This window comes from Pimephales promelas, chromosome 18 (assembly GCF_988280905.1).
Source record: "Pimephales promelas chromosome 18, fPimPro1.hap1.1, whole genome shotgun sequence".
In the NCBI taxonomy this organism is placed as follows: Eukaryota; Metazoa; Chordata; class Actinopteri; order Cypriniformes; family Leuciscidae; genus Pimephales; species Pimephales promelas.
Genome location: NC_142786.1, coordinates 2,360,293 through 2,381,673, shown reverse-complemented (window position 1 = coordinate 2,381,673; position 21,381 = coordinate 2,360,293). Strand labels below are relative to the sequence as shown.

Genomic DNA, 21,381 nt, shown 5'->3' with positions numbered 1-21,381 from the left:
AAATAATATATATATATAATATTTATTATATGATATTTCAAATATTATATAAATGTATGTACATATATATATATATATAATGTTGAATAAATATTTAATGTGGAATATATAATGTTGAATAAATATTTAGCAATATAACTGTAATTTTTCCCCTGACAGCCTTGAATTATTTTTAAATATTAAAATATTACATAAATATAATTGTAATATTTTTTTAATTATTTTGAGTAAATATATAAAATACAGGTAGAAATTTTAGTGACAGTATTAAACAAAAAAGATTTAAAAATACTAAAGTATTATATAAATACATTTTTTAATTTTAAATACAGTAGATATGGTGTAAAAAAAACTGGTGAAAATTTTACAGATAGACTTGAATAAAAAAAATAATTATTAAATTTACATATATAGACAGTCTAAATTTTGAGTAAATATGTCAAATACAGGAAGAAATTCTACAGACAGTCTTAAATAAAAAATATTTTTAAAATACTAAAATATTATATAAATACAATAATATTGTGTTTAACAACTTGTGGAAATTTTACAGATAGACTTGAATACAAATGTTTTCAATATTTAAATATTGTATAAATGTAAAAATATTAAATGTGTTTTTTAGTAAATATTGTGTAAAATTGGTAGCAATTTCATGGGCAGTCTTGCGAAATAATAGTTAAAAATATTAATAATATTATCAAAATTGAGTAATACTCCCAGAAGCATTTCACCTTCATGAAGAGTTTGACGTTCTCCTCCTCCCGCAGGAAGTCCTTGTAGAGTGTGCTCCACTGGGACACCAGGTGCAGGACCTTCCTCTTCCTGAAGAGGGCCTCCTTTCCTTCCTCCTTCCCTCTGGAACGCTTCGTACAGTAGGTGAGATCCGGTTAAAGACCCGTAACAGACTGAATCTACACACGAGCACTCTCAGGCCTTCATCTATAACAAGGCCACACTGATTAACTAAATATTAGACACACAATACAGGTGAAACTCGAAAATTTTGAATATCGTGCAAAAGCTCATTTATTTCACTGATATATAGACTCATTACATGCAAAGTGAGATTTTTCACGCCTTTATATGTTATAATTTTGATGATTATGGCTCACAGCTTATGAAAACCCCAAATTCAAAATTAGAATATTGTGAAAAATTATTGCAAATAAAGGCTTGAAATATCTCACTTTGCATGCAATGAGTCTATATAATATATTAGTTTCACCTTTTAAGTTGAATTACTGAAATAAATGAACTTTTGCACGATATTCTAATTTTTCGAGTTTCGCCTGTAGATCTGCATCTGGCATTTGAAAGCTGTGTGTTTGTGATGGAGAAGGATATTGTCCGAGCAGGGCTTGGCAGAGCTCACTGGTGGACATGAAGACCAGATACGTCAACAAGAAGTCGTCCAGAAGCATTTCTGAAAGACAAACGCACAGTAAAACATAATGGACCACCACATCCGGATAGATGAAGGATGTTGCCATCATCAGCAGATATTAGCGCATGCAGAGACAATTAATCAGACCTTCAGCTGATCTACATTTCCCTCTCCTGGAAGGCATGTTTAATGAGAACTTAGATGAGATTCATGAACGTGGGGCTAATTAGTGCTGTTTGATGAGGCAAGCGTCACCATTACTAGTGCTCATACTTGGGGTTCGTGATTTGAACAAACCTCTCATGCACAATATCTAGTCAAATAAAACAGTATAAAAAAGTTTTATATTTATGTAATATTTAAAATTTTTAGAGTTAGTAACATTTTATTTTTTTAAAATAGTTTATATTTTTGTATTCATAACACATATATATTATGATGATTTATGAAGATCCTAACAGAAAATGTTTTCATTTGAGAAATGAATATCCATTCCGCAAATTATTTTTTTGTTTTGGATCATCATAAATCATCTAAATTCTGTCATTTACGTACTGAACTTTAGAGTTTCTTGTTGAGGAAATGTGCCATGTTACTTCACAAAAATGGCATATATATATATATATATATATATATATATATATATAGTTTTTTATAAATACTGTTTTATTTTGAGTACATATTGTGTAAAATACTGATAGAGATTAAAATAAATCCAACCCACTTGCAAAGAAAATTTCAAAATATTATACAAAATATACTTATTGTTTTTAAACACTGGTAGAAATTGTATTGACAGAACAAAAAAAAAAAAATATATATATATATATATATATATATATATATATATATTACAATATTAAATAATAATAAATAATAGTTTTTACTATTTAATATAAACATAGATATACACAGCTTTAAATTTATATTTAACTTAAAATTAAAATTTTACTATTTTTTTGTAGAAAGTAAAAATTGTAAATGTAAAAAAAATTCAATAAATAAATAAATAAATAATTATTAGTAAGTAAGTATGTGAGTAAGTATTATGTAATACTGATACTGGCAGTAATGCAAACTAAATATTCAAACCACAAATTTCTGCACTGCACTCCTCTAAAACCCACAAACCCCTTCTTCATCTCCCTTCATCCTTTCTGTTTGTCTTCTCTGCGTCTGCTGATAAATATTCATTTCCATTTTTATCATCGACTGCCTGTGCTAACAGAACGCCGGCCCACAATGCACCACTTTCAGCGACTGCAGAGCGACAGAAGAAGCAGGAGGGATGAGATGTGTGCATCATATAATTCACCATTCATACATACTATGAATGATAAAATCATTTCATACTAAAAACTCATGTATTTGTGATATGTAAATATAGTGGAAAGTGATAATTGACAGAATTTAGATGATTTATAATGATCCTATCAAAACAAAACAAATTTGCGGAATGAATATTAAATTCGCAAATGAACATATTTTCTGTTAGGATCTTCATAAATCATCATAATATATAGCCTATGTGTTATGAACACAAAAATATAAACTATTTTTAAAAAAAATTGACTAAAATTTTTACTAACTCTAAAACATAAAACTATTACATAAATATAAAAATGTAAATACATTTGTTTTTATAAATACTGTTATTTTTGAATAGATATTGTGTAAAATAAATTAATCCCCTTGCTAAATATTATACAAAATATACTTATAATTAATTGTAATTAACTTATATATTTATAATTAACAGACAAAATATACTTATAATTAACTTACTCGTCTATTGCAGTTTGGCTGGTGGTTATGTTGCCTGCCCGCATACCGCCTCCCATGGCCGAAACTGGTATTACGACACCTGCCGGGCCTTTAGCATGCTAATAGCTTGATATCTCGGCAACACTATAACTTGCCAGTTTTTTAATGACATCATTGCACTTATTTCTTCTCATTATTTTGATGTGTGTAGCACATTTTTTGGATATTTTTACCTCAATTATTACATATGGCACCTTTAAAAATGATAATATATTGGTTGATACTGATAACATTAAAAATTAACATATATCGGTTGATACCGATAACATTAAAAATTAACATATATCGGTTGATACCGATAACATTAACAATGAACAAATATCGGCTGATACCGATAACATTAAAAATTAACATATATCGGTTGATACCGATAACATTAAAAATGAACAAATATCGGTTGATACCGATAACATTAAAAATGAACAAATATCGGCTGATACCGATAACATTAAAAATTAACATATATCGGTTGATACCGATAACATTAAAAATGAACAAATATCGGCTGATACCAATAACATTAAAAATTAATATTAGCTGGTACCGATAACATTAAAAATGAACAAATATCGGCTGATACCAATAACATTAAAAATTAACATATATCAGCTGGTACCGATAACATTAAAAATTAACATATATCGGCTGATACCGATAATATTAAAAATTAACAAATATCGGCTGATAGCGATAACATTAAAAATGATAAAATATGGCTATTTATCTGTATATATGGCTATTTCTTATAACCCCCATATGTTCAAGGTTTAATTGTTGCATTCAGACTGACCCTTAAAAGCTCTCCTTTACATCAAATATGAGTTTTCAACACCCAAGAAAGCTAAGATTCAGCCTCATTCATAGTCCTAATGATTAAACTCACACCTCCTTCTCCTAAAAATACTATGATCCCTTTTGCTTCCCTGAACTTTGGTTTCCCGCCGGGAAAGCATTCACACGATCTCTCATGAAGTCTCTGAACAATTATCACTGAACACTGACACAGGTCTGAACACAAACACTGACTCAGAGTTATTCTTCTCTATGATACACCGTTTGACATTTTACACCGCTCTAGGCGAAGTCAAGTCCGTCTAATATCAGTATCTGAAGGTGACGGGAGTGTCTAATGAGAAACTGCCACCAAAACACACACGTCTGCGTGGAATAGTGAGACTGTTGGCATTTGACAAAAGGTAAAAAGCCTCTCTCTAAACACAGCTGCCAACACACCGGTAATTACCCAGGATGCACTGCACTGTGAGGCTTCTCGCCTATGGGTGTGTTATGCTATGCACCACACAAGGGTCATTGAATTACACACACACACGTATATATTACATATACGCATGCACAAACATGCATACACACAGAAAAACTCATTATCTTGCTGCTTTCCTGCTTTCTTCCTCCCCTCACATCATCCCACAGCATCGTTCTCCTTATTTGGTGTCTTTGATTAAATGCAAACATTAAAAACCCTCAGAAACTTCTGTCATAAAAAGATGTTATATATCACTCCGGATGTCTCAGAGAAGGTCTTCTCCAGTCGAACACTAGACCCTAGAGTCTGAGAATCTGTATTGAGCTCATCTGACCTTCAGAAACTAAACACACACACACACACTATCAGCCCTCCGCCTGCAAATATTACACTGTGTGCAAATGCACTCATGAATAATGATGCTTTTGCGTAACTGCAAGCAACACTCGGAGTAAATCAATCGGTTTTGCATGCAGAACTTCAAAAACATCCTCAGAAACTTGGCTTCACATGTCACTTCAGAGAGCAAAGACACCTGGAGGCACAAACTCCACACAACAGAAAGCAAAAGAAACCCTGTCGGCATTAAGACACAAAGCATTCCAGACACGCTCATGGACGGTCGTTCTGACACGCACGGTGTGAATCCCTGACAGCTGCGGTTCTTTATGACACCCAATCTGACCAGTGCCCACAAACATCACAGATAATGAAGAGAGCAATATTATATTCCTGACGTGTGCTGCACTGTTTTCAACATTAAACCCGATGTTATTTAACTAGTTTAGGCTGGTAAGAGAACGCCATAATTAAACCACAGGGAGCATTGCTATAGATATTATTCATGTAGCTTAATGAGGGAAAAACTTTCTGCACTTACTTGGAACACACACACACACATATATATATATATATATATATATATATATATATATATTCATTAAGCAATTATAGTAATTAATATAAGTAATTATTAATCGATCGTTTAGTCATATAAAATTAAAAAAAAAAAATTACATATATATATATTTGTTAATTAATTATATTAATCAATCATTTAGTCATATAAAACTAAATAAAAAATAAAATATTACAAATTTTATATATATATACATATATTCGTTAAGTAATTATATTAATCGATCGTTTAGTCATATAAAACTAAATAAAAAATAAAATATTACGAATTTTTCATATATATATATATATTCGTTAAGTGATTATATTAATCGATCGTTTAATCATATAAAATTAAATAAAAAATAAAATATTACAAATATATACATTAAATTAAAATGCACGTAAATGTCTTATTTCTTATTATTGTTTAGATAATAATATTTAACAATTATATGACATTTATAATTCATATGAATACAAAAATAGTAGAATTAAAAATGTAGATTTAATAGTTTAATGGGAAAAAATATTTTTTTAAGGTTATTTGGAACAAAAAAACAAAACAAGTTTTGTATATATATATATATATATATATATATTCATTCTTAAGTGACTATATCAATCGATTGTTCAGTCATATTATATTAAATAAATATGAAATATTACAAATTATTTATATATATATATATATATATATATATTAATATATAAAATATAATATTTAAAATTATATTTATATATACAGCATATATATTAAATACACACACACACATATATAAATATATATATATATATATAAATGAAGTATAAATATCATATAATTGTTAAATTTTGTCTATGCACATATATAGACAGTAATTGCCGATGCATTCAAATATTGATGAATAAAACGACATTATTTCCCACTGAATCCCGTTCAGATTACAGGCAAAATGCATTTCAGAAATTCCAATCCGAAACTCATCGAGTGATGTGCGTGTCGTCACTCACCCGCCTCTTTGCCCTCCGCCGCCCCCTGGTGCTCGTCCAGGCGCAGGTCACTCAGCAGGTGCTCCAGGATCTTGTGGGGCGTCCCGGACACCACGACGTACCTGTCGGACAGAGCAGAAGAGGAAGACTCGCATGGGTACTCTTCATCAGAGGAGGAACACGTCGAACAAGAGCCGCTCCACCGCTGTCTGTGTATCACATAATCATCCTCATCATCCTCATCATCGTCGATGAAACGAAAATGAGGAATATTAAACGTGGGTATTTCATCTTCATCCTCCAGACTGTTGCTGCATTTCCAATATTCATCATCATCATCATCCTCTTCTGCCTGCACCAGAGTGACAGGTCTGAGTTTTACAAAAGTCTCGCCGTCCATTCCAGCAGGGACATGTGTGTCGCATCATGCCCAGCGCAGGAGTGTGTGTCAGGGCTGGCACACTCACAGCAACCTGCAAACTAACTCTGCACACTCGCAGTTTAAAGCAGACGAGTGTGTTCACGTGCTGACAGCGAAATGAGGAAGCAAACACCAGGAATGTGTTGTGAAGAGAGGGAAACACACTGATTGGAGGATGAAAGTGCTTAAGATATGCACACAGAAGGGGAGGGGTCAGAAAAGGGGGCGTGGCCTCACCTCTTATCACCGTCGTCATCTTTGACTCCGGCCGACTGTGGAGACGCGGGATCCGATGGGACTCGCTGGAGAACCAGCACGTCCTGACCCCTCTCCTTCAGACACACACGCACCACGTTTTCCCCCTGTGCCTGAGAGATACACACACACAGCGAACATGAGGAGACCAATCACAACACCACAACACATAGAGGGATCAGGGAGAGTTCACTCAAATAGGAACATATCTACTGATTCATTCGACATACAATTATTGGTAACACTTTACAATACGTGTGCACTAATAAGCATTAATTCATGCTTAACTAATGCACAGATAATACTGAATTAATGTGTAACTAATGATTATTTAAGCTATTCATTAATGATTACCACATTAGGAACTAATTAAGAGTCTGTAAGGTTAATGTATTAGTTCATACATGAATTGTAATTCCATAATAACTCATTTTTTTAACTAATAGTGTTAATTACCAGAATGAGCCAAAGCCTTGTATTTCAACTTCCAAGTAATATGACAGGTACACTAATATGCATTAATTCATGATTAATTACTTCATTATTAGTGCAAATTCATGTGCAAATTACTACAATTACTAAATGACTAGTTAATAATGATGTGCCCCATCAAGTAAAGTCATAACATAATGATACCTTTGCAAATCATTAGCTAATGATTAATTAAAGCAGACAACTGGAAGTTGAAGTGCATAGCTTTGACTAATTGTGATAATTAACACATTAATTTACACTATTAGTTAAGAAAATATGTTATTAAGGAATTAATACACAATGACACATTGAATTAATAGCAATTCATGTATTACTTAATCTATTAATCATATTGACTCTTTATTAGTTGCTGATGCAGTAATCATCAATTAATGGTTTAGTTCTTCATGAGTTATACATTAACTCATGATTATCTGTGCATTAGTTAAGAATGAATTAATGCACATTAGTGCACCCGTATTGTAAAGTGTTACCCAATTATTCATTACAACTTCTCTCGAAACTAGAGCGGATATCAAGATCTTTAGTGAACGGCGGCTTCAATTTAGACCTGTTTGACCTAAACTTAGATCACTTTTAACTTTTAAATGTGACATTTTTAACTGGAATATAGCGCACAAGTCATATGTATTACTTTTAACGTTGTTTTTATGATACTTTCTCGTCATTTATGGACATTGGTGGAAAATTATATTGAAAAGAGCAGTTCAGATATTCTTCATATTCTCGTTTCACGTTTTATGAAAGAAAGAAAGTCAAACAAGCTTGGAAAGACATTCATTTACAAATCATTCAATCACAAACTATCCAAAAACAAAGGGTGTGATCAAAACCACAACGTGTGTTTCTGTCATTAAATCTGACAAGTTTCTACTTGCATAACTCTCAAACTCACTCTCTCTCTCTCTGTTTCAATTAAGTAACTCGTCATTAGGGAGAACCGAGAGTCATTATAGTCACATTCACAGCAGAATCACAAAAAAATTGGAAGGATGTGCTAATATTTGAAATGCCGCTGTAAATAATGCAATAGTGTGAGTACTGTGGTTGTGTTCCACTTGGAAAAAACCCAGAATCAAACACACAGAAAAGCTTCATCAATACGGCCTGTGTAACAGAGTAGCTTGAACGCGCGTGTGTGTGTGTGCACTTTTAGACGTGTCTGGACAGCAGCGTTTGAGAAAGATGAAAGGCAGGAAAAGGATTAAGAAAATCTGAAATGTCTCACATAAACACACACACACACCTGCCGGATTCACAGGTGTGAATCATAATACACACATTCAGATGCATTCCGTCTCATCGGATGCTTTTGTGTTAGAAATCCAGCTCTTGTTATAGTCTTGTGGCCCGCAGGTGTAAATACTTGAAATACTATATATACTATAAAACATGTTCTGCTCTGAAATAAGGCTGGATGGCAGATCAAGAAGTGAATAAAATCAAGAAGTGAATATCTGATTCATCAATGCACATTATTCTTAGTAAAAAACAAAGTTTACTGCAAAAAATAAAACATCTATTCCAAAATAATCACCATATTTTCCAAAGGAGGAATGATATGTAATCATTTGCATTTATATGCACCAATATACCAACACATAAACAACATTTCCTTATACCATAAAATATAAAGTTCAAAAGCACAGCATTTATTTAAAATATAATCTTTTGTCTTGAATATACTGTCATCTATGATCTATGTAATGCAAGGAATGCATTGTTCCTTTTAATTTCTTAAAAAATAAAAAAATTAAACCCCACAGAAGTTACTGAGATGATTCTGCTCTGAAAAAAAAGCATTTGCTGTAATTTCAGAGCAAACACACATATATAAATATTGAATAATTTTTTTTTAGCTATTTAAGTTTTTTGTGTTCATAAATCATGTTAAATATGATATCAGTCCAGGTGTCTTTAAATCTGGTGTCATCATCAGTGTGAACATCTGCTGTTTGAGTCAGCATTAAACAGGGCTTTTATCAGACAGACGTGTGGCGGTGTGTGTGTGGCGGTGTGCATCCGCTGAGACGACTCACTCATTGACTGAGCACCTTTACAGGAGAGTGAGATCATAAGCTCCGCCCACACGTCTGTCTGCGAGCAGGTGGGCGGAGTCACACAGGTGATGACATGCTTTAATGCAGGACTTCAAAGTTGACAAACCGCCTGCAGTTGATCCTGCAAGTGTGTGTACAAAGTTGCATTTTATTTTACATTATGTGTATTTACAGTGTATTTAGTACTGGGTAATATAAGGTAACTACACTCTCAGAAAAAAAGGTACAAAAGCTGTCACTGGGGCTGTACCTTTTCAAAAGGAAAACTTTTGTCCATTTTAGGTGCTAATAAGTACATTTTAGGTGCTAATAAGTACATTTTAGGTGCTAGTATGTACATTTTAGGTACTAATAAGTACATTTTAGGTGCTAATAAGTACATTTTAGGAGCTAATATGTACATTTTAGGTGTTAATATGTACATTTATAAGTCTTAATATGTACATTTCAGGAGCTAATTATGTCCATTTTACTGTAGGTCCTAATATGTACATTTTAGGTGCTTATAAGTACATTTTAGGTGTTAATATGTACATTTTAGGTGCTAATATGTACATTTTAGGTGTTAATATGTACATTTTAGGTGCTAATATGTACATTTTAGGTGTTAATATGTACATTTTAGGTGATAATATGTACATTTATAAGTGTTAAAATGTAGCCTACATTTCAGGAGCTAAGATGTCCATTTTACTGTAGGTCCTAATATGCACATTTTAGGTGCTAATAAGTACATTTTAGGTGCTAATATGTACATTTAGGTCCTAATATGTACATTTTAGGTGCTAATAAGTACCACTAAGGTACCAATATGCAGCCTTTGGGTACAAAAGTGTACCTTTTGAAAAGGTACAGCCCCAGTGACAGCTTTTGTACCTTTTTTTCTGAGAGTGTACATGGTTAGGTTTAGGGGTAAGTAGTGCCTATATTATTGGAAGGACATAGTATGTACATGAGGAACAGGACTATAAAATAAAGTGCTACCGAAATGAGAACATGCAAACTAAACACGTGCATTTTCTACAAAGCTGCTTTGAAACGATAAATATTGTGAAAAGGGCTAAGCAAATAAATGTGAATTGAATTGAATGTTAGCTATTTTAAAAAGAGAACAAGTCTTTCGATTCTTTTCTCAACCCAACTTCCTTTCTTTTACATCAACACGAGAAAGAAAGCTAAAGTCAAAGTCCATGGAAATGTAAGAGATGTGTGTTCAGACACACACTGACCCCTGTACGTGACAACGGTACGATGCTATCGACGTAGCCGTGTTGAAACTGCCCACGGGCATCAAACCCAGGACCAAATGTTCCGGAACATGTTCATATACTAAATCCATTAACAACTGAAGCTCAGACACACTGTGAACGACCTTCGGTGGAGAGAACGCAGCCTGTCTCGGGCCTCAGAGACTCTGACTGATGATTGGTCATTTCACCCGCTCTCCCGCAGAGTGAAGGATGCTGGGACGCCGCAGGAGGAAGGGAAACACATGGATTATCTGCACTCAGACACACAGGCGGATCCAAAACATGACCTCTGACCTCTTAATCACGGTCAGTTTTCACTGTTACTTAACCAGAATTGGCATTCCAAAAATACTCCCAAATAATTCAATCCGGAACAAACATGGAGCGTTTCCCTAAACACTCCAAAACAAGCGTGGATATCAGATCGAGCCTGCAAATGTGTTTATATAAAAAGCAGCAACGTTAATAGGATTTGCCTGCAGTTACGCAATTCCACGGAAAAACACCTACATTAACAAACACCGGGCCAGATGCTGCTGGGAAAAATGTTAGCCATGCGAACGATAACAAATAGTAGATCTGCTCTGTCCCTGTTCCTCTAGAGCCTTTCCAAAATCAGCCCGCGTCTCTCTGGGGAGTTAATGCACTACAGAACGGGTACACCCTGAACACACACCGCATTTCAATGTCAGGCCATAAAAAGCCTGTTTGCTCATGGAAAAAATATATTTTTATAATGAAGCTGGCAGTGAGAGCGTTACGCAACAGAGGAATGAAAGAGGAGAATGTGCTTCGGTACTCTGTGAACGTTCTCACAGGATCTGCTACTGTAATAAAATCATAAATAAAGTATGTGATGATGAATATGGTCATCATATGTGACCACAGAATGATGAGGTCTGACGTGACCAATCGGAAAGAGTAAAGTAATTCAGATATAATGAGGGTTCACTGCTCACCCAGAACCATCAGCTAAACCAGATTATATCATAACCACATCAGATTACAGTCCAGATGAACCCAGACCGGTCCCTCGGATATCACCGGATCTCCTCCAAACCGTCCTCTCGCGCTTTCGTTTACATTTATGCATTTTGCAGATGCTTTTATTCAATGAGGCTTGTATTGCATTCAGTGTGTGCATTTAATAAATAAAGCTCTACTTCTTCTTTATCAAACATGTTCCTTTTTGAATGTCACGTATTGCCTCCTGGTTTGCACGGAAAAAACGCTAATACTATAATAACAGTGTAAAATGTAATCTTTAGCAAGTCATATTAAAGAAACACACACACACACACACACACACACCCTGACGAAGGCATAAGCCGCAACGCGTAGGTGTCTCTGTCACCAATTTTATGAATTAAAGCCATGAACTAATAAAGGCTTTTTAACTTTTGTACTATAAATCGAGTACAATAATAGTATATTGTACTATACTATAAACTTGGTTGGATCATTATTTTGATTTCAAACACATTAAAAGAAATACTTCAGGATTTTTAAGCTTTGTATTAGTAGAAAACTTGTAGTATTTTCGAATTACCATGTTCATATCCCCCTGAGACGCGAGATTTGTGTATTTTTTGTCTGGAAAAAATCATCCGATGACGCAAAAAATCGTCATTTCACGTCATCTGAGGTTTTTGCTTTCTGCAGTCGTCTTTCATTGTTTACATGCACAGCTTTTGTTTCAATCTAACTGAATTCGTTCCGATTGGTGAATCTGAATGTAGTGTTTGCATGAACGCTAAACAGGTGATCAGTTGATGTGCGTTTTAACATTGCTAAGAAAATCCGGAAAAACGCAAAAGCCGAATCCCGGACATTTCGGGCGATCTCGAAACACATTTTCGGGCAGACTCATCACTAGTAGCCTAGACTTGTTGTTTAACGACTGCGTTCTGTTACTGGTAGGCGTGGCCTCCTAGGGCAGCGAAGCAAGTGCATTCTGGGAGTTGTTGTCTTTCATCCACATAAGCCAAAAATACATTTTCTGGTTTTTCTCAGTCTAGAAAGCTCCAAATTCAAAAATAATTTCACATTTCTTCTACATAAATGACCTGTTTTAAATACACATTCATCTTTCCAGAGGTGGAGTATCCCTTTAATATTGTTAATTTCATATTTTAGAAATATAATATTGTAATATATTTTTTATCACACTGTACATTATATATGATTTATTTTAGCCTTTTATTTTGTATTTATTTAGACACAAGAGAATACTGTAGCGACTACACTACCGTGCAAAAGTTCTCAGCAGTACGATTTTTAAATGTTTTGTTTAAGAAAAATGTCATACTTTTATTCAGAAAAGATGCATTAAATTGATCACAAGTGACAGTATTTATTTTGTAATGTTACAAAAGATTCAATTTCTAGTAAATGCTGTTCTTTTGAACTTTCAATTCATCATGGAATCCAGAAAAAAAATGAAGCATTATTTTCAACATTGATAATAATCATAAATCTCCATATTAGAGTGATTTCTGAAGGATCATGTGACACTAAAGACTGGAGTTATGATGCTAAAAAACAACAGGAATAAATTAGGTTTTACAATATATTCACATAGACAATGGCCAGTTTGAATCGTAATAATATTTCACAATTTTACCGTTTTCACTGTATTTTTTGATCAAATAAATGCAGCTTTGGTGAGCAGAAGAGACTTCATGCGTCTCTTTTTTTTGAGCTGATGAGGGAGGACACGAGCAGGTGTGTTAAACTCCAGGCGTCAGTAATGACAGTTATCACGCAGAAGTGTGTGTTTAAGCAGCGCTCCACCTGTCCTGCGGGTCAGCGGGTGACGTCGGTTCTCACGCTGGGTGGAGATCCAGTCCAGAGACCTCGCTGACGCACAGCACAGGGGAAAGGCGAGAGGAAGCACTCTGTGTTCCTTTCCTGTGTTTCTGCGCAGAGAGTGTGTGTGGTAGTGTGTGATAGTGTGTTTTGCTTTGTTTCCTTAATTATGCCAAAAAGTTGCACAGAAAACTCCCATGTTCCTGGAAAACCAAAAAGAGCACAATCTTTACTATAAACAATGAAACGGGACCGAAACACCCCAAACACACAAACTCCACCTTAGGTCTCAGCGCGACCCTTGGTCTCTATACGGGATCCGGGAAAGGAAATCCCATTATATAACTCTGGAAATGATTTGATTACAAAAGCTGCATAAAGATCTCTTTAGGAAATAGATGCATGACAAATGTGTAATGTGTGTGTCCAGACTTCACCCTGGCTCACGTAAGGCCTCTCTGGAGTCTGTGATAAAGCCATTTGCTTGTGAACAGGGAAAAGAAACAATGCAACGCTTCTGTCCAATGTAAACATGAGATGGATTATGTCAATACATTTTTTGCCATTTTTTGTGTGTAATGGAAGGCGAGGAGTGCCACTTCAGTATAAAATAAAGGAATCAACAGTCAATTTATTAATTTATAATTAATTTTAATACTCACTACCTGATGTGGTCTATAATGCAGCTAGATGCCAATAAGATTCAAGATATCAGAGCAAAAATTGCGTCGAGATGACTTTTTTGTCTATATTAATATCATGATATAGTTAAGCAATATCACATGAGCGCTGTTTTAGTCCCGAATAGCTCGAGTGCAAATGTGATATTGATTTTATTCAATAGTTTAATAAACAAGAAGTTAATATCGTGTTATATTTGATTTATTTATTATTATTTTTGCTAAATTTAGCCAACGAAAAAAATATTAAAGTTGTGAGTCTATGAGCAGCACAGTGGTGTTTAGTTTGTAAATCAATCTATATTTTGAGCAAATCAATGATTCAACGACTCATTCATAAAGAGAGACATTTACTTCATTCCTGAATGAATCGGCCGTTTGTGTAATAAATTTTGTTGAATCAAATAAAATATTTATTTCTTATGCTATTTTTTTTGTAATGTCTATTTGATGCTTTTATTTAACACAATAATACCTTATAATTATATTTCAGTATATATATATATATATATATATATATATATACAAATATAATATATCATATTTTTTACGAACGGAACTAAAGATTAAATAGTTCCGTATTTATCGTATTTATTTAATTTTTAATAGTTTATTTAAAGATTAAGTAAATAAGTTACTAAAACTAAAATGAAAGTTCATTAAAGCTAAATAGGAATATTAACGAAAACAAAAACTAATAAAACTTACAAAAACAACAAAATTACTAAAACTCAAAATATGAATAAATACTATAAAAGTATATACATTTTACTAAAATAACACTGCATTTAAAATAATTGATCAGTTTATTATTTATTGTTACATTGTATTCTACTTGATTTGATCGGCGCCTGTAGTCGCACATTACGACACCATGGCAACTGCACAACAACGGCTTGGTGACAGGAAGTGAGATCGGCCACAAATTCCGTGGTGTGATTTGTGACCGCTAGTGATACCAGAGCCGCTCAGCGCGCATCACACACAGACAGCACTAGTTAACACACGCTGGTGTGTCCAAAAACTCACAGGTTAAGTTCATTCATCAACAACACCTTATAAATACAACTTCTGGTCTGTACTTTCACAAAGAAACGGCATTTATAATCCATTTTATTATATTTAATCTTTTATCTGTTTATTTATTTCTTTTATGCAAAATGTATACAATGGTGTAAATGATAACAATAATAATATAACTGTACTATATTGTTATTATTGTTGTTGTAAATATATTGTCATGATTTATTTTGCTAAACAAATTTTTGTATGATTACAATGGTGTAAATAATAATAATAACAATAATAATATTTTATCTAATTATGATATTAATAGTCAAATATTCGTATCATATATTTATACTGTAGTCTAATTAGGCTATTTTTAGTTGTAATGGTGTCAAAATCCAAAAGATCTTAAATATGAAAATTATCTTTCAATCTAAATGTTTTTCATTATGTAGCTTAAGATCTCCAGTGACAGCTTGTTTGAGTCTACTGTATATTTTCAAGAATGTATTACCCATGTGCTTTAGAAAACAGGACTCTGGAAGTGTTTAAAAACACTGCAACAAGTGGATATGGTGACCTCCTAATCTGACCCCTGACCTGCTGTTGCTATGCCGACAGACGCGAGCGCTGGTCTACCTGTGCGGAGCGGTCCGGGAGCCGGTAGTTCTGGTTCTGAAGGAAGCGATACCCGTCTTTGGCCAGGCGCTGGACCATCTCCAGCCGGGAGAAGTCATCTGGAGCTCGGAGAGAGCAGACGCCCGCCTGCTGGAGAACCGGAGGCAGAGAAAACAGATACTTTAATCCACAACCCCACGACATCACACACTTCCAGATCGAGTCCAGACACGGCCGGGAACTACTGTGTGTGAACCACAGGATCCATGCTCTCCTTCATCCTGACTGTGGGAAGTTTCCTCTGGAAGAAACTCTAAACGCATGTGAGAGTGTGTTTGAAAGAGAGAGAGGGGCGTGTCTGTGTGGCTCCGCCCATAAAGAGGCGGGGCTAGAGGAAGGACTGCATATACAGTAAATTCAATCATACTTTGTATAGAAAATCATTTCCACTAGGTTAAGGGATTCAAAAGGTTTTTTTTTATGTTTTTGAGTAATATTTGATCAAAGGTATAGTAAAAGAGTAATAATGTAAAATATTTTTACTATTTAAAATTAATGTTTTCTATGTGAATGTATTGTATTATCAATGTTGAAAACAGTCCAGCTGCTTCATATTTTTGTTGAAACATTTATTATAGGATTTTTGATGATTTCATTAGAACAGCAAATATTTGAAATAGAATTATTTTGAAACATTATTAATGTCTTCGCTGCCACTTTTGATTAGTTTATTGCATCCTTGCGGAATAAAAGTATACATTTATTTCAATATGAAAAAAGTCAAAATCACCAGAAAAAAAGTCTAAATCACCAGAAAAAGTCTAAATCACCAAAAAAATCTAAAAATCACCAGAAAAAAATCTAAATCACAAGAAAATAAGTCATTATTACAAGACGAAAGTCAGAATAACCTCCCAAAAAGTCTAAATCACAGGGAAAAAAAGTCTAAATCACCAGAAAAAAAAGTCAAAATCACCAGAAAAAAAGTCAAAATCACAAGAAAAAAGTCTAAATCACCAGAAAAAAGTCTAAATTGTGAGAATAAAAGTCTAAAACACCAGAAAAAGTCTAAATTGCAAGAAAAAAAGTCTAAAACACCAGAAAAAAAGTCTAAATGACCAGAAAAAAAGTCTAAATGACCAGAAAAAAAGTCTAAATCACCAGAAAAAAAGTCTAAATCACAAGAAAAGAAGACAGATTTGCAAGATGTAAACTTGCAATGAAGTGGCAAATTGTGTCAGTGATCTATCTGAACAGTTTAATCCCGCAGCAGAACGCTGATGTCCTGAGGAAGAACAATGGTGTTTTTGAAGCACACATGTGCACTATCACGAGCAGATAACGGCTACCCTGAACACACCAGCGCTCGCTAGCGAGGGAGGCTCAGTTATCATCACAGTTATTTACTCAGCGCTGTGTTTGGATTGGCTGAAATCACAGCGTGTGTTTCCTCTGAGGTAAACCACCGTCCCACAAAACCCCTGACACACAAAACCATCCCAGACCGGCACAGGCAGGACCAAAACACACACACACGCCGCTGTGAAAACATCTCTGCCATTCAGAACAACAGAGACGGAAAAAACGCAAGCTGGCGCTCGTCCTCATGAATATGACATGATAAACCCTGCGCTCCTTTAGCCCAGTTACACTGAGCTGAAATATTCATTCACAAAGATCACGTGACACACACTAACACACACTCATTAGGGGAACAGCTACTTCAAAGAGGAAGTTTAAGATCTAACTGAGGATAATTAGTTGTGTTAGCTCAAGGAAATCATCACTGTTAGCTCTCATACTCAAAATAAACCCCGAGCCTGAAGCCTAAAACAAACACTCAGTGTTAGTGTCGCATGCACTCGTGTCATTACTGAAGACAGCTTTGATTTGTATGGAAGCTTGTTTGCCACTTGATGAAAAACAAAAAAGACTATTCTGACTTTATTTGTCAGAATTGCGAGATATAAACTCGCAGTTGTGAGAAAAAAAGTCAGATTCATGAGATAAAAAGTCTCAAGTCTGTCTTTTTTTCTCACAATTGCGACTTTATATCTCGCAATTGTGACTATTTCTCAAAATTGCAACTTTATATCTCGCAATTGCGACTTTATTTCTCAGAATTGCGACTTTATATCACGCAACTGCAACTTTATTTCTCAGAATTGCGACTTTATATCTCGCAATTGCGACTTTATTTCTCAGAATTGTAACTTTATATCTCGCAATTGCGACTTTATTTCTCAGAATTGCGACTTCATATCTCGCAATTGCGACTTTATTTCTGAGAATTGCGACTTTATATCTCACAATTGTGAGATAAAAAAGCCGCAATTTATTATTTTTTTTTAATTCAGTGGTGGAAACAAGCTTCCACGGGATTTGCATTCAAGTTTTCTGTGAAAATGAAAACTCAAGAGTTTATCGGAAATGACAACCCGTTCGTTCTCACGGCAATTTGTACGAAGGAGGCTAATTCATAAAAATTCATACAACCTAACTCGTACGAATTAGTACGATTTTTGCTAAATCGTACATATTTTACGAGTTGGCCAATTCGTATGAATTCGTACGAATGACCTACCGCTGACCCCGCCCCTAAACCTACCCATCACGTGGGTTTAGACAAATCGTACAAATTCGAACGAGTGAGGATGTACGAATTCTTACGAATTAGCCACCTTTTAATCACTTGTACAAATTCGTACAAATTGGTCGTGAGATAGCGTTGGAAATGCACTGCAATACTGCATGAAATTGAAAAAAGTATGCATTTAAAAACAGATCAAATTAATCAAAGAATATAAGTAAACAAAAATAATAAATTGTTACAAATTAACGAATTAATAGAGCAATATAATAGCTGTTTCTGTGCCATTAAAACCTAACATAATAAAATATATAATAATTATAATATTCTAATATACAATATAATAATTAACATTAATAGATTTGCATAAACTGTAAAAAAATGAATGCAATAATAGAAAATTAAAATTGAAAAATTAAATTAATATTGAAAAATAAAATTATAATAATATATAATTTAATGACTTAATTCATTCAAAATAATTAATTGTATTCATAATTATTAAAAAAAAAATTAAATAAATTTATTAACAATGTAATTATTTTTTACATAATACTTAATATGACAATAATAATAACATAAATAATAATATAAAGAACTAATGCCACAAAAGAACACGAAAACAACATTACATTTAATTAATACTGTAAAATAAAAAATTTAAATTATGAAATCTTTTTTTTAAACTAAACTAATTGTTTTAACATAATATTTGATATTGCAATAATCATACGTGTGTGTAAACAGTACTAAGAAGTAATGCAACGGCACAACATTCATCAATACTTCATCACTGTGAGACACACTGAAGGTGTCAGGAAAACCCGAGCAAGTACATCATGCACACGTGACTCCTATTGTCTTCCGCAAGTGTATATCGAGTTCGAGACTACAATTGAATCTATAGAGCTGACAGACGAAAGTAAAGGCGTCAGTGCGGGAGACGAGGAAGATAACGAGAGCTGTTATTACCTTGCCTGTAATTATGGGCTAATGAGCGTCCTGACTCCGGCTTGATGGAAACCACAGAGGAGAACTAATCAGATCTTACCCTGCTTCACTAAACACACACACACACACATGCAACGTCTCCCTGTGAACTTCATTAGGTTGATATGGTGATGCAAACCGACCACAACACTCTTAACGAACTTCCTGCCGGACAACGACACGCCAGACGTTACACAAGACCATTAGTGTGTTGTTGTGGGTGTGTGTTAGCACTGAGATCAGGCCCATGATGAATCATGCAGATCTGGAGTAAGAGGTTTCCTCCGTTTGAAGACGCCGATGCTGCCCACTCCCTCACACACACGCTTTATGAAAGAAACATGATCGCACGTGTAATCTCATGTTAAACGAGAATATAACCGTGTGAACAGCTGAAGCCCAATCGTCAGTCTGTGACCCTGCGAGTCTCCTGTCAGGGCTTATTTATGAACAATTGTGATTTTTTTAAAGGGGTGGTTCAGGATTTTGGACATCGGGCCTCATTTCCAATGAAAGTTTTCACAAAACGTCATCCAGTCCTTCCAGTTGCATAGTTCGCCGGTGCTAGGGCTAGCCTGCCATTACAGTTTTACACACTCCACACCAAACACAAATACATCACAACACCAGACCATCCATTACAGATTACTATTGGACAAAACGCCATCTCTAAAGGAAATCAGATAAGTGTGTGTGTTTGTGTGTGTGTGAGTGTGTGTTTGTTTGTGTGTGTGTGTGTGTGAGTTAGCGTGTGTATGTGAGAGCCTGTATGTGTGCGTTAATGTGTTTATATGTGTATGTGTGTGTGTTTGCGTGAGTGTGTGTCTGTGTGCGTGTGTGTGTTTGTGTGTGTGTGTGTGTGTGTGTGTTAGCGTGTGTATGTGAGAGTCTGTATATGTGTGTTAATGTGTTTGTGTGTGTTTGCGTGTGTATGCGCTAGTATGTGCGTCTGTGTGTGTGTGTGTGTGTGTGTATGCTATAATGTGTGTGTCTCTGTGTGCGTGTGTGTTTATGTGTGTGTGTGTGTGTGTTAGCATGTGTATGTGAGAGCCTGTATGTGTGCGTTAATGTGTTTATATGTGTATGTGTGTGTGTTTGCGTGAGTGTGTGTCTGTGTGCGTGTGTTTGTGTGAGTCTGTATATGTGTGTTAATGTGTTTATGTGTGTGTGTGTGTGTGCGCTAGTATGTGTGTCTGTGTGCGTATGCTATAATGTGTGTGTGTGTGTGTGTGTGTGTGTGTGAGTGAGTGAGTGAGTGTGTGAGTTTGTGTGTGTGCACTAGTATGTGCGTCTGTGTGAGTGTGTGTGTGTGTGAGAGTGTGTGTTCACCTTGCTTTTGTCTTCAGTGGGTTTCGGGGCCTCTTGTGGAGAAAGGTCTGATGTCTCTGAGCTTTCGTCTTCTGACACTAGAGTAAGAGTAGCACAAATGTGAAAACACAAACACACTCGTCTGATCACATCATTGATCACACATCTGATCAACTATGCAAATCTTGCTGTAAAATCAAAATACATCAGAGGGTCATATCATCAATAATTGTTAACCTTCTGAAATAAAGCAGTTGTGCTACGAAAACACAGAAAAAAGACTGAAAATAACTACAAAAATGACGTTTTAAAAATGAATAAACATGAACATCGTCTTCACACACCAACAATGACGTTCTGTTGCCCATCCACTGTTACTGAACTATATGGACCGACAGCAAATCATTTCACACACTCCTCAGCCAATCACAATACAGGATTAAAACATGCATTGTAAGGATCAGAGAGATGGTGGATCGTATTAATTATGGAAGCAAAAAACTTGACAAAGCAGTCCAAAAATTTGTCAGATACAGACAGTCTGATCCCTGTAT

General features: G+C 34.6%; 1 protein-coding gene across 2 annotated transcripts in view; it reads right to left on the bottom strand.

The window, feature by feature from the left end:
* rapgef5a (Rap guanine nucleotide exchange factor (GEF) 5a) overlaps nucleotides 1-21,381 on the bottom strand; it is a 57,604-nt gene that overhangs the window by 11,161 nt on the left and 25,062 nt on the right. Inside the window, exons 8-13 of one of the 2 annotated variants that reach the window (XM_039678396.2) lie at nucleotides 20,849-20,925; nucleotides 15,961-16,089; nucleotides 7,003-7,133; nucleotides 6,366-6,466; nucleotides 1,348-1,426; nucleotides 735-879 (exon numbers count right to left, since the gene is read on the bottom strand). In XM_039678396.2, the coding sequence (XP_039534330.2) occupies nucleotides 735-879; nucleotides 1,348-1,426; nucleotides 6,366-6,466; nucleotides 7,003-7,133; nucleotides 15,961-16,089; nucleotides 20,849-20,925 (662 nt within the window). The remainder of the gene's footprint in view (nucleotides 1-734; nucleotides 880-1,347; nucleotides 1,427-6,365; nucleotides 6,467-7,002; nucleotides 7,134-15,960; nucleotides 16,090-20,848; nucleotides 20,926-21,381) is intronic. The other variant, XM_089122880.1, reaches the window with a different exon arrangement.